This window comes from Cinclus cinclus, chromosome 18 (assembly GCF_963662255.1).
Source record: "Cinclus cinclus chromosome 18, bCinCin1.1, whole genome shotgun sequence".
Classification (NCBI taxonomy): domain Eukaryota; kingdom Metazoa; phylum Chordata; class Aves; order Passeriformes; family Cinclidae; genus Cinclus; species Cinclus cinclus.
This window is the reverse complement of record NC_085063.1, coordinates 1,391,300-1,404,145: the sequence shown is the minus strand read 5'-3', so window position 1 is coordinate 1,404,145 and position 12,846 is coordinate 1,391,300. Positions and strand designations below refer to the sequence as shown.

The 12,846-nt window shown below is 50.7% G+C and overlaps 1 protein-coding gene across 5 annotated transcripts in view; it reads right to left on the bottom strand.

Moving 5' to 3' along the window:
• Nucleotides 1–12,846, bottom strand: part of DLGAP4 (DLG associated protein 4) — a 59,177-nt gene that overhangs the window by 1,026 nt on the left and 45,305 nt on the right. For all 5 annotated transcript variants that reach the window (XM_062504737.1, XM_062504735.1, XM_062504736.1 and 2 more), the window contains 5 exons: nt 6,002–6,363; nt 4,614–4,705; nt 3,788–4,197; nt 1,927–2,018; nt 622–774 (listed from right to left, as the gene is read on the bottom strand). In XM_062504737.1, the coding sequence (XP_062360721.1) occupies nt 622–774; nt 1,927–2,018; nt 3,788–4,197; nt 4,614–4,705; nt 6,002–6,363 (1,109 nt within the window). The remainder of the gene's footprint in view (nt 1–621; nt 775–1,926; nt 2,019–3,787; nt 4,198–4,613; nt 4,706–6,001; nt 6,364–12,846) is intronic.

Here is a 12,846-nt window from a genome sequence, read left to right as displayed (position 1 = left end):
TTGTACCTGGCAGCCTTGTGGGTCTATGCCCATTCCCTGGGGAGTTTGGGCAGTGCCCACCACCCTCTGGGGAAGAACCTCTCCCTGATATCCAGCCTAACCCTCCCCTTCATGGTACAGGAAGTACCATGGCTCTTCTGAAGTGGCCTGGAGCTCAGAGATTGTCTGGTTCAGCTGTAGCTCAGAGCACAGGCAGCGTGAAGACACAACTGGATGTGGAACTGCAACATTTTAATAAGCCATGCTGCCCTGAGCCACAGTCCTCCCTACCCTGACTGGCAGAGCCAGGGCACCACCTCCTGCATTTTCCAAAGGTTCAAGTAGATTTTTACATTACTTGGGCACCAGGGACAGTTAAATCCATCCACACAGTGCTAGAACACTTTGAGGCCTCTGCACCACTGCTCACTACTTCAGGCTGTCTCCACCCAACACCTCTTCCCCTTGCATAAAACTCTTCCATTGTTCCTCAATAGGTATGGCCTTGGTGCCTTGCAAGGCTGTGGGACGACAAGCACAGGATGGCAAAAGCCCTTGAGAGCATCTGTTTGCAGACAAAACCAGAGCTCAGGTACTCCAAATGAGTACAAGGTGTTCTGGCCACTCCCCAGTGTCCCTCACCTTTCTCTCTGGTGTCTCTGCCAATTGCCAGCTATTAGCTTTGAGGTGGTACAGCTCATCAAACTTCATGCTGATGTCTTCAATGGACAGCTGAAGGAGATCCCAAAATCCAGCCAAGTCCTGGGCTGTCGGTCTGGGATTGGCATTAGGGTTCTAGAAGAAGCATTAAAAACACCATTTCAGAAAGAACACACCCAGCAGAGCAGCGTGCACAGCACCTTCACCCCCTTTATGTCTGCCTGTAACCAAACCCATTGAGAGCCCACAGGAGACACTGGCCCTAAGCACAGACACACAAAGCCATGATTTATAGCCCAAACAATTTCTGCCAAGCTCAAGAAGCAGGTCCTGACTGCACTCCTCCTTACAGCAGAATAATCCTCAATCAGACACCCAGTGCTGGCACTAACCCCACAGCAGGAACCTCCAACAGCAGGTGCCTAGCATGGCAATTAGAGCAACAACACTGGTTTCTTACACAGACCTTGATTTCAGGGAAGGAAATAATGGAAATGGATACCCAGCTCTGCTGCCTGGATGTGCAGCACTCCAAGAAGCCCAACTGAGCTGTCACAAGGAAAATTATTTTGCTACATTTCCGCCCAAAACAACCTGAAAACATCAGTACTTCTCAGGCTGGGTTGAAAATTTTTAAGTAGCTTAAGTTTCTTCCAAGAACAGGATTTTCCCAGTTCCCAGACAGCTGAACCACCACCACAGACCCTGGAAAGCATGGGATCAGACCCGAGCAGCTCACACAAAGCTCTGCTGGTGCTGCTGCTCAGCTGGGATCAGCACTTTTCCCTCTCCTGCTTCTCAAATCTCTCCAAGATTATTTTACATCTAAAGGGGAATCCACCTCCGAGGAAGTCTGCAAAATCTGTATTATCATAAAGCTCGAGGGGAAAATTAAACCATGGATTCCACCAATCCCCATTAGCCCAGCTCAGCTCCGAGCAAGGGCAAACCTCTGCACATTCCCTTTCAGAGATCAATTCCCAGTGAGTGGGGGGCAGTGTCACCAGCCACACACACAAAGGGAGCATGTGTGATCAAGAGCAGACTTTTCAAACAGTCCCCCCTATCTGGCCCAGCCTCAGGGGTTTGCCGCAAAATGCCCTTCAGAATCAGGAGGCACTTCTGTGCTAGCCCATCACCCCCTCCCCCTTCCCTCCCCACTGCAAGCTATGGCTGTGCTGGCTTTGTTTTCACAGGACAGCAACCTCTTAACACCTGGCCAAGTTCTTGTAGTGCTGTTGAAAGAGGCATCCTCTCAAAAACCAGGAAAAATTGATCCAGACTCACCAAGTTTTGTTCACAGAGGCCATGGAATTGCTGGAATTTTTGTGACATTAGTAACTGTGCACTGCCTACTGCACTCAGGACTTTTCCTAAGACTGTGGGGAACAAAAAAACAAAAAAAAAAAACAAAAAAAAAAAACAAAAAAAAGAGAAAAAGACCTGCGTTGAACAGACTATTGATTACAGCCATGAGGCAATGAACTCCAGCATTTCTGGAACAAAGAAACACTCAAGTCATCAGAAAATGAATTTCAGAGATCTCAAGGCACCAACTGCTCTCAGGAACAAGAAGTTTTGAAACTACATTTGTCTGCCATTGCTTCTTGCAGGCCAAACACAGACCTGGATATTGCAACATCCAAGCTGGCAGAGAGCCCCTCAAACTGCCCTCCGTCCTTCAGAAGAGCCACCAGCACCGCCTCAGCGAGGCCTGCTGGTAGCTGCTTCCAGATGCCAGCCTGCTCTCCCAGCCCTGCACAGGGCAAAGGGGACATGGGGACCACTCTCCAGCCTCCCTGTACCAGCAGGGATTAACACGCAGGCCAAGGCTTTGAACACCCAGGACCTTATGCTGCTCTCAATGGGTTTTCAAAGCAGCCTCTGGGCACTGACATCTTCTTCTGCTCATTAAAGGAAGTATAGTCTGGCCTGTTCCCTTCCACAGGCAGGTTCAGAGCCCCATGTGCCTGCAGCTGCATCACCAACGGGGACCACCCGAGTCCTGCCCCTGAACCTGCTTAGGAGATAGAATTTGGCTGGACAAACACATTGTGGGCTCTCCCACCCACCAAGGCCGTGCTGACACAATCAAGCAGCCTGCTCCTGGCACTCACAGAGCAATGCCATGCAGGTCTTGCTGTTTTTCCCTGTTACAGGTCAAGGCAGGCCAGCCCCAAGGCAGGGAGATCCCTGGCATGGCCTCTCCTCCTGGCAGCCAGGGCAGCACCTCAGGGAATCCGATTAGGGATTAGCTCGTGGAGCCTCAGCAGTGACAGTGAGCTAAAACTGAGCCTCACCTTTGTTTCACCTTTCTCAGGTTTTAAAAACATCAAAACCAGTCTCCACACAAAGATCCTGCCCTTTGCAGCCTCGTCACCCACTCCACCACTCTATGCACCAGAGGCATGATTCCCACAAAAAGCCTAGGTTTTGCCAAGGCATTTGAAAACAGAGGAACAAGCCCAGCTAGGACTGAACCCCATAAAATCAAAAAGCCTCGTGATCCCAGTTCCATGCTTTTGCTGTACCCAGCACAAATTCAGCGAGGCTTTCCTGTGTGAAGAAACCTCCTCCTCTTTGCTATAAAGACAAGTTCATCATCTGAACTGAACAAACAAGCTCTGAAGTTGTATTCCTTCTGCCCCACTGCCAGATAAGCTTTCCCCTGCCTCTGAGAGTAATGTGTGAGGCAGAGAGAGATCCCATAGCCTCCCTGAAAACTCTTTCCATTTAACCTTTTTGAAGTCTAAATCCATTTAAGCTTTTAGCAGCTTTGAGTGGCCAGAAGCCACACCGTCCCCTGTACATCTTTAATGCTGCATCACAGAATTACTTTGTACTCCATTTGCTAAAGGAAGCTATATTACCCTTTCTAAGGAAAAAACATTCCTCATCCCATCCTCATCTCCATGCTCTTCCTCTGTGGGCTGTCATCAATTTCACAGAACTCCAGAAATGTTTGGGAGGGAAGAGACCTTAGAGCTCATCTCATTCCATGGGGGCAGGGACACCTTTCACTCGAGCAGGCTGCTCCAAGCTGGCCTTGGATACTTCTAGGGATGGAGCAGCCGCAATTTACCTGACCCAATACTCAGCCCCAACTCCTCCTTGAGGGAGGAGCTGCTGGGCTGCTGCCCACACCCACCTTCCTCAGAGAGATTGTTCTCTTTGGTCTCCTGGTCCATCTGGCGGCACCAGCCCTCCAGGCGCTCAGTCTCTGCCTGCAGCAGCTTCAGGAACCAGAAGCCGTCCCGGCGGCACGGCCCCGGCTGTGCCGGCTCCGACGGCGACGTGGAGGAGCTCTCAAGCCAGGGGTCAGGAGGAGGGAGAGAGGAAGGCTCCAGGGCTGGGTCGTTGTTTTCTCCATAGGAGAGGTTTCTCTTTATCTGTGAGGGCTTGGCTGGTTGCCTGGTGGAGGCATCAACACCAACAGAGTTGTTGTGCTGGGGGCACTCAGCGAGGCTTCTCTCAGATGATTTACAGCTAGAGTTATTGGGCTCCTGCGTGTCCGAGTCTGTGTCCTGTTTGGAGGACATGCTGCGAGAGTGGCTGTTTCTGCAGGGATCAAAAGCCATTATTCAAAAGCAGAGCTCGGCCTGGCTGACAGCAAAATCCATGGCCACAGCAGAGCCTCTCCCTGCCCCTCCTCACACACAGACACACCACATGCTCAGACAGACAGAATTATAAGGTTGCCTGCTTACTGCAATCGGCCATTCAGATGAGAGGGCTGACGCATGTCTATAATTACGGCTTGGAATTTTAAATTTTTTTATTTAATTTCCAGCTCCCATTGATCTGGCTGTTAGAGAACAAGTGGTTTTGTGCAGCAGGTGCGCGCTGTGGAAGAAGAGCTCTCCATGGGCCCCATTCAACACCACTGACTAGCACAAAGCAGGGAAGGTCTAAGCACAAGTGGGGGAGGCACAATTTAAAATAAAAGGAAACTCCACAAGTTGCGTCTCACTTACCGCCACTCGTCCTCTACCTGTACCCCGATGGACTGGAATTTGGTGGCTGGTGGAGGAGGCTCCTCTTTTGCCACTGGCTGAAGGCAGTCAACCTTATTGAACAAAAAAAAAAAAAAAAAAAAATACAGACAAAAACAGACACGAGAACTTGCGGCTGGAATCCACATTAGTAGACCAGCAGTGTGCACACACACAGCATGTTGACACCACACGGGAGGACTGGCTAAGGACAGGCACGAGGTTACTGTTCAGCTCTGCTCCCATCTCAGGAGCAGGGCTGTGTCCTGCCAGGCTGTTGCCACCACCTGTGCCAGGAGCCCTGGGCTCTGTGTGGCTGGGGCTGTGTCCCTGTGTCTGTGGCATCCCACACAGTGAGGGACCACAGAATTCAAGGGAGGACAACAAAGTGACTGAGACTGACAGCAAAGCCTCTCCCAGGGACTGACACCCTCCATAGCTCTGGATAAGAAGGTTTTTAGGAAAGAAATCCAGGTGACTTAGGAACCAGCTCAGAACAGGAAAAGCAGAGGAAGGCAGTCAGCCTCTCCAGTGTCCTTGCTGCCCTTTCAGCAGCTGCCCACCAGCCTTGCAGAGAGGCCTTCACTGTCACCTGTATTGAGCTGGCCTTGCTGTAAAGCTGATGGAGAACTCGTTCAGCACACACAGAGCAGCTCAAAGCTCAGATCCTGCACTTGGAGCTGGCCAAGTTCCCCTCTGCTGCTAACCAGCACCCGGGACAGAACCAGGGCTCACAGCCACCTGTAACTGAGAAACCTGTCCCAGAGGAAGGCACAGCCCCAGAGGATGCATTTTGCTGATGCATTTACACTGCTCACTGGGTTCTCATGTCACTGTGTTATCAACAGCTCATTTCCATCAATTCCCACAGTTAAATGCTTCCAGCAAGGGAAGCACCAACCTGCTGGAAACACTGGGCAGCAAGGAATTGCTCCCTCCTGCCTACAGGCCTGGGACCATCTGGCACTGCAGCAGCCCTTCCCACATGGACAACAAGCAGAAGGGCCCACATCTCAGGGGAAAATTGTCCCTAGAACCATGATGGACAAGGAGCAGAGTGATAGGAAACAATACAGAGTACAGGGCACAGGCAGACCAGCAGCAAAAGGCTTCTTCAGAGAGATTCACCCAGTTAATATGGCCCCTCTGCTCTAGAAAACATTTTGAATTTGTACTAAAAGAGCTTAGTCCTTTCTGGGCTGTTAAGAGAAAGTCCCTCACCCTGGGAACACAGGCAGTTATTCTGACAAGGCAGTGTGCCTTGCTATTCTAAGTGATCTCATATGCACACCTGGTCACAGAAAAGGCACACATTAAATGGATGGGGCAAGGACATTCCTTGGGACAAAGGAGAACAAACTATTCCGTACTTGTATTCCTATTGATGACAGCTTTCTTTTGGGGATATTCTCCACTTTAGGCTCTTCGTTAGTTAGAGTCCCTTTGTCACTTTTCAAAGTTGCATTTTTCTGAGGTAACTCTGGAGTGTCTCTGGCTGGAGTCACGATACTGCCCCTGGTCACGCTGGGTGTCCTGGTGCTGTCCAAGCTGTCTGAGGAATTGCTGAGCCCTGACTGGCTGGTGACCTCACTCTTGTGGTCCTGGCTGTCCAGGTAGGTGTCCTGCGCCGACTCAGTGCTGCTCTGCACAGTGACAGAGATGAACGGCTTGGACGTGGTCCGAGGTGGGACAGGAGGTGGAGTCTTTTTATATGCCACTAGGCATGATGAACCTGCAGGGATGGAGTGGGGAGAACGGAGAACGCACAAGACAGGTTGGAGGGAAAGAGGTACAGTGGAAGAGAGAGAAATAGCAGGTCAGTCACAACATCCAAGAGGAGTCTCTGAGCAGCAGCTGGAAGCAGAGGTGCAGAACCAGCCCACAGGCAGCAGCTCACACCAGGGACCCACACCAAAGCACAGGGGAAGCAAAGGCAGAGCCAGAGCTAGCTTGCAAAAGAAGTCAAAAGGAATACCATGATGCGTGGAAATCTGGAAATGGAGAAGAGGACAGAAAAGCCTCCTAAGAATGCTATAGGGTTTGGCAGGTGTAAGTCTCCACAGTGGGGAAATATTCTTTGGCTAAACCCTATGTTTTAGTGTCCTAGTACAGCCAAGTGTCTCAGCTCTTTGTCCCATCAGCTGACAAGTTTCAATGTCTGGATCAGGGTGATGGTTTTTCCTACAAAAATGGAAAGAAGCCATAAAATTTGTTAGACATTGATGGCAGGAACACACATTTGAAGCCCCTGACAGGCCCAGCTGCTCTACGCCAGATGAAAAGACATTGTGTATATAGATGCAACAGCCCAAAAGTTGTGAGGCTGCTACTGCATGGCCCCAGATCCAAGTGGCAGCAAGGCTGGAGATGTGAGCCCAGCAGTGATAGGACACACATACCCCATCCTAGGGACAGATACGTGGCTGGTCACACAAACCAGGACAGCAGCCACAGCCCCAACCTCCTCCCATCTCTGGCTGGACAGGATGGAAGTCCACCAGTGAAATTACACGTAAAATACCAGAAAAATCCATATGGATGCTGCAGCAGCCACATTTAGGCTCTCAGTCTGGCCAGGATATACAAGCCTCTGAGGCCACAGTCCCACTCCAGCTGCTGTGCAGCCAGAACAGACTGCACTGGGCAGGGCATGGCCAAACACACTGACCAGCCACCTTCCTACACATGACTGACCCACTTTATCCCCCTAACCCCTGTACTCTCGGTCCTCCCCAAGTCACCAGACTTGGTTCCTCCTATTAAGTCCTGTTCAATCCTAAACTGCTTTTCCCCTGCACCCCACAACACACCACAGCCCTTGCCAGCAGCCTCTTCAGTCCTGGAGATCTGCAGTTACTCCCCATACCACATCTGTCAGCTATGAGCATCCCTGGGAGCCACAATCCCTGGGGGGAAAACCGCAGAGCTGCCCCATGAACCTTGCTGATAGTATGTGGACATGCCTGCATTTACACATCCCACTATTTACAATATTAAGAGCTAAAGCTCCAAAGGAGGAACTAAAAGGGAGGAATTACAGAGGAGGAGATCTGTGTTTCCAGCAGCATTTCTGTGCCCAGAGATGCTGAGCAGCACCAAAATGATGCTGCTGGCAGAGGAGAAGTGAGAGGCCTGTGCAGGGCTGCCAACCCAGCTGCCTCTAGCCTGGATCTGCACAAGAACTCAGAAGGCACCAAATGCATCCCGGTTTCCTCAGGCCACTACCAAGTCCAGCACAAACTGAGCAGTGTCCTGATGGCAGGAGAGCAGAAGCCATCCCACCACCCATCACTCTCTGACTCACATGGGTGAGGGGTGACCACAGTCCCCTGGCCAGAGCTGCCTGACATGGAGCATCATCTCCAAAAGCAACTCCTTGGCCCAGTCTCACAGCCTGACTCACACAGCCCATCCCAGTGGGGCAGTGTAGGAGCAGCCTGACCAGAGCCATGGCAAGGCACCCCTACTACCCCTAGCTGTGCCTACAACAGCTTACTCCTGTTACTGCACCAGGGCTACAGCAGCCACTGCCCAGCTGGCAGAGGTGACAGCCTGTCACATGTCCCTTCAGTGAAATCTCTCCCTATGGCCCCTGTTCTTCTTCAGGGACAGTGCCCAGGGTGCCCTGCTACCCACAGTCCCTGTGACACTGTCCTGCTTGGGGCTGGACTGGCCACAGCCCTTGGTGGCTTGGCTGGCACAGTCACCATGAGCTCAGCCCAGCTCCCCAGCTGCTGTGGAAACTGCCAGGTCTGAGGAAACTGATGGCTATTTGACATACAACAGTCTGGCCATGCAGAACAAGGGGAGGGCACAGCAGCACAGAGCTTCTGGGGAGGATCAGTGGTGTCCAGGGTCAGTAAGCCACACCCAAAGTCATTGTCCACTTACCAACAGACAGCACAAACACTATTTTTGCTGCTCTGGTAAAGGGGGAAACCACAGTATCCCATTGCCATGTTCTTGGGATCCCTTGGTGTCACCTGGCTTGGCTGAAGGGCAGCACAGGCTTTGCTAGAAGGGAAAGACCCAGGAACAACAAAACCCACCCCTGTTCTTGTATCTATGCTCAAAGGGTATACCTGAGCTACAAAATCAAGTCTCTAAGAAACACTGCATATGACAAACACAAAAGGATAAGGAGCTTTGAAGAACAGGGGATGCATTAGTTAGTGCAATTGCAAATTAACCCCACTGAAGCCCTCTGTGAACATAAAACAGGACTTCTGACTGCCAGCAAACTCAGAAACACACCTTCTTAGAACAGGCTTTAAAAGCTGAAGTCAGAGCAAGCCCACCCAGAACAGTCTGTCCTCAGCCCTCAGCACAATGCTAAACTAAAGTTCAGTGCTTCCTGCATCTGTAGAAGGAGAAAAATCTTGAGGAAGTCAAGAACATCCCAGTGTTTCCACAGAACAAGCAGGCAGCATTCCCTCCTGGCTCTGAGGCAAATTCCACCAGTCAGAAGCATTCCAGTAGCTGACTTACCCCTCCAAAGGGCTACAGATCAGCAGGCATGGATCTACTCTGGACTTGCTGAGGTCACAGCCTTTTATAGTTTAAGATCAGCTTGTGCTGCAATAGGGAACTACAATTCCTGTGGGCACTGGAGCAGGACTTCACTCTGCAGGACCATCAGCTCAGTTTGCATGGGAACATCATCCCTGATCCAAAAAGGTGTGGAACAACAGAAGAACATGGAAGTCATGCTGAAGCTTCCAGTTTGGAGCACCAGCCTCCTTCTGCTCACAGGATCTTCTAAAGCTTATTTTAGCAAGCAGTTGGAATTCACAGCATGCTGTGGATGATTGATTTTGGGGAGGAGGATGTTTGTTTATAGTCTTTCTTCTGTAATTATTTTTAGAAAGTAGCATGTTTCCAAATTAGCACCTTGCACCTGCCCTCAGGGGCTTGGGCAATCCCCAAGGATGCAGCCCTGAGCAGAGGAGCTGTTTGCAGAGCCTTATACCAGAGAGCCCTCTGGACCCTCAAAAACCAGCTGGGCATGCTGGGATCCTCTCCCTCTCCTTCCTAAGGAATTTGCTTCTTGGAAGGCTAAAAGTAGAGTCACAAGAGAATATGAAATCTAGCCCCTCTTCCCACCCCACCAGGCTGGTACCTGCTCAGTATCTGAGGATCACAGCCAAGGTATTTGGGGTCAGAACTGAGGGTAATTCTCAAGTCTGAGAATTACCCTTAAGTGTGTCTGGCTTCAAGTGCCAGCGTTCCACTGCTATTGCTGATTCAACACAGCCTGGAGATATTTTCCAATCATTCCAGGAACCTCAAAGACCTACTCAAACCATCCTTATTTTTGTTAAATCACCTCAAAGGCCCACAGCCACAGTCAGCTGTGGAGGCAAGTCCCCCCGCCCTCAAACATCAGGGCTGGCTGCTATCCCTGTCCTGCTCCATGCATCCCCCTTTCCCCACAGGGAGGACTGGAGGAATGACCTTACTTCCTCACACATAAAGCAGAATGCTCTGAAATAATCTCTCCTACAAGGCAAGCTCATTTGCCTTTTAAATAAAACAACCATAGAATTATCTTGCAGCAAATGGCATCAACTGCATTATCCCCTTGAAGATTCCAGCTTCAGGGCATTGGGCTGGCCTTTGCCACAGGGCTGGAAGGAGCTGCTTTGGGAGGCAATTTCCAATAGCAAAGGGAACTGCAACAGCTACATTCCAAGCAACCTGACCTCTGATTTTCATCAGCTCAAGGAACACCTCAAGGTTGGAGCTGTAATGAAATGTATGACATTTTATTTGTAGAGTCCAAGTGAAAATGAGCCCCAGTGACAATTCACACCAAAGACAACATGGACACATTGATTTTATGTTTCACAATAATCACTTCAGACTTCAATTTTCTCCTACTGCACACTGAAGATCAAGATACTTGCATGAGTTAGAGGCACTGCTGAGAAACCTACCCAAATTTAGTCAACACGAGAATCATACCAGTCAGAAATCATAGAGGCCTGGGTTGGAGGGACCTTAAAGATCATCTTTTTCCTACCCCTGCCATGGGCAGGGGCACCTTTCACTAGACCAGGTTTGCTCCAAGTCCTATCCAACCTGGCCTTGGACACTTCCAGGGATGAGGCAGCCACAGCTTCTATGGGCAACCTGTGCCAAAGCCTCACTACCCTCACAGGGGTCATTTTTTTCTCAATAGCTAATCTAAATCTCACCTCTTTAAAACAATTGCTGCTTGTCCTATCACCATCTACACATGTGAAAAGTCACATGGCTCCCATATATTTCCATCCAGACACAATGGGAAATGCCTGTGAAGATGCCACCTCTTGCTCTGACAGAATGACTGTCTCATTCTAAATGCTGCAGGAGATTTAAAAGAAGTTTTAGAGTGATTAAACAAAACAATTCCCAGAAAGCGACGTCAAGAGACTGCATTTGTTCAGAGAAGCAGTTCATGGAAATTCTGTAAATACCTCCTACTTCAGTGCTTTCCCTTTGCAAATCTCAGTAGCAGTTATCTTTGAAAACCTAAAAATCTCATCTTGATACTATACAGAGGTAAGAGACACACATGAGGGGGCTGTGGGAGCCAGGGAAGGGCCTTGGTCTCTCCTGCCAGTCCTCACTCCCAGCTGCAGGGTGACCCCAACAGCAGCAGCATCCTGGCACAAGCAGCTCCCCAGGGCACAGCCCAAACTGTGTGCCACCTCCACGGCAGTGCCCAGGGAGCCCTGCAGAGTGCCCAGCTCAGCAGAGCCCTGTAACTCTCAGAAGATCCTGAGGAACACCACAAGCACTTCACCAGATGCTTCTGCTTGTCACAGAGCCCACACACAAGCCAGACTGTGCTTGTGAGTCAGAGGACAGAGAATTCCCCAGGAGCTCCTCCCAGGCAGCAGCACCAGGGAAGAGTCCTCTCACCTGCTCTGACAGCCCTACATAAACCCAGCCCAGACACCCAAATCACCCTGAGTACTTCTGAAGGAGGTCAGAGCAGAAATTCAACATTCCCCATGCTCAGCTTTCAGCCCCATTATGGCTCAGGCAGAGCAGCCGTGCTTGGGCACGGCTGGAATGGCAGCTGGGACAAGGGGACCACGGCAGGCTTGCCACTTCTCCCACCATACAACCCTCTCGTTGCCACGACAGAGAGCCAGGCCCTGGGCTCTGTGCCACGAGACACCCTCAACCACAGGGACTCCAGGCAGAAGCAGGAGCATCCCAGTAGTGTCAGGGAGAACAGCAAAGGGCAAGAGTGTCTGCGGAAGGGGCCAAGGAGAAGTGAGGGGCAGCAGGTTGGGGCCATACCCTGACACTCCAAGGCAGGAAGGTCCAGCCACTTTTTCTGATCCATGAGAAGTGGCTATTTCCCCACAAACAGCACCAATTCACTTGTTGGATAAGCACAAATAGGGGAAATGCCTGTCCTGAGTACCACTGCTCTTACAGAGGCTCCTCTGGGAGCAGCCTCCATCCAGCCCCACACTGCAGCTCCCCCTTGGCAGACTGCACATCAGCATTTTGTTACACAAAGAAATCAGTTCTTAGCTTTAAGCCCTCCTCAAAACCCTCCCTGAGCAGCCAGAAAGGCTGTCACAGCATTAACAGACCTGTGCCAATAGGTCTTTGCTGCCCAGCTGGGAGACACATCCAAGTGCTGGTGGAGCAAGCACACAGCCACAGCTGTGATAGATTTGTCACCCCCTGCTTGTGTTCAGGTCCAGCATACCCTGGCCACAGCACTCAGGTACACCCCAAAGGCTCTGCTGGCAGGACAGTATTTTATCACCCATGTATCCATCTAGTACTTGGTGTTAGGAAAAAAGGGACTGCCCTGCAGTTGCCTGACCACTGCCAAGTACAGCATGTTCCTGCATATCACTGAAATGAAAGAACTGGACATATCTGCAGAAAAAGGTCCTCAAACTCAAGGGAGTTTCTCTCAAATGCTGCAGTCAGAAGCAAATGCAGGAGCAAATGCAGAAGCAAAGGCTCCCCCTGAACATCAGCTGTGTGTTTGCAGACTAACACTAAAGCTCTAATCCAGAAATGCAGCACAAAACACTCTGTACAACCATTTGTGTTCTCTGATCAGCTGTGACTGAGATGCCCTTAGTGAGAACTGCAGTCCTGGACACCTCAGAGCCACTGCACCAGGTGTCCCGGGAGGCCTGGAGCAGTCACAGGGGGACTCAGGGCTGTGTGAGTTCCAGCAGCCAGTTCTAATCAC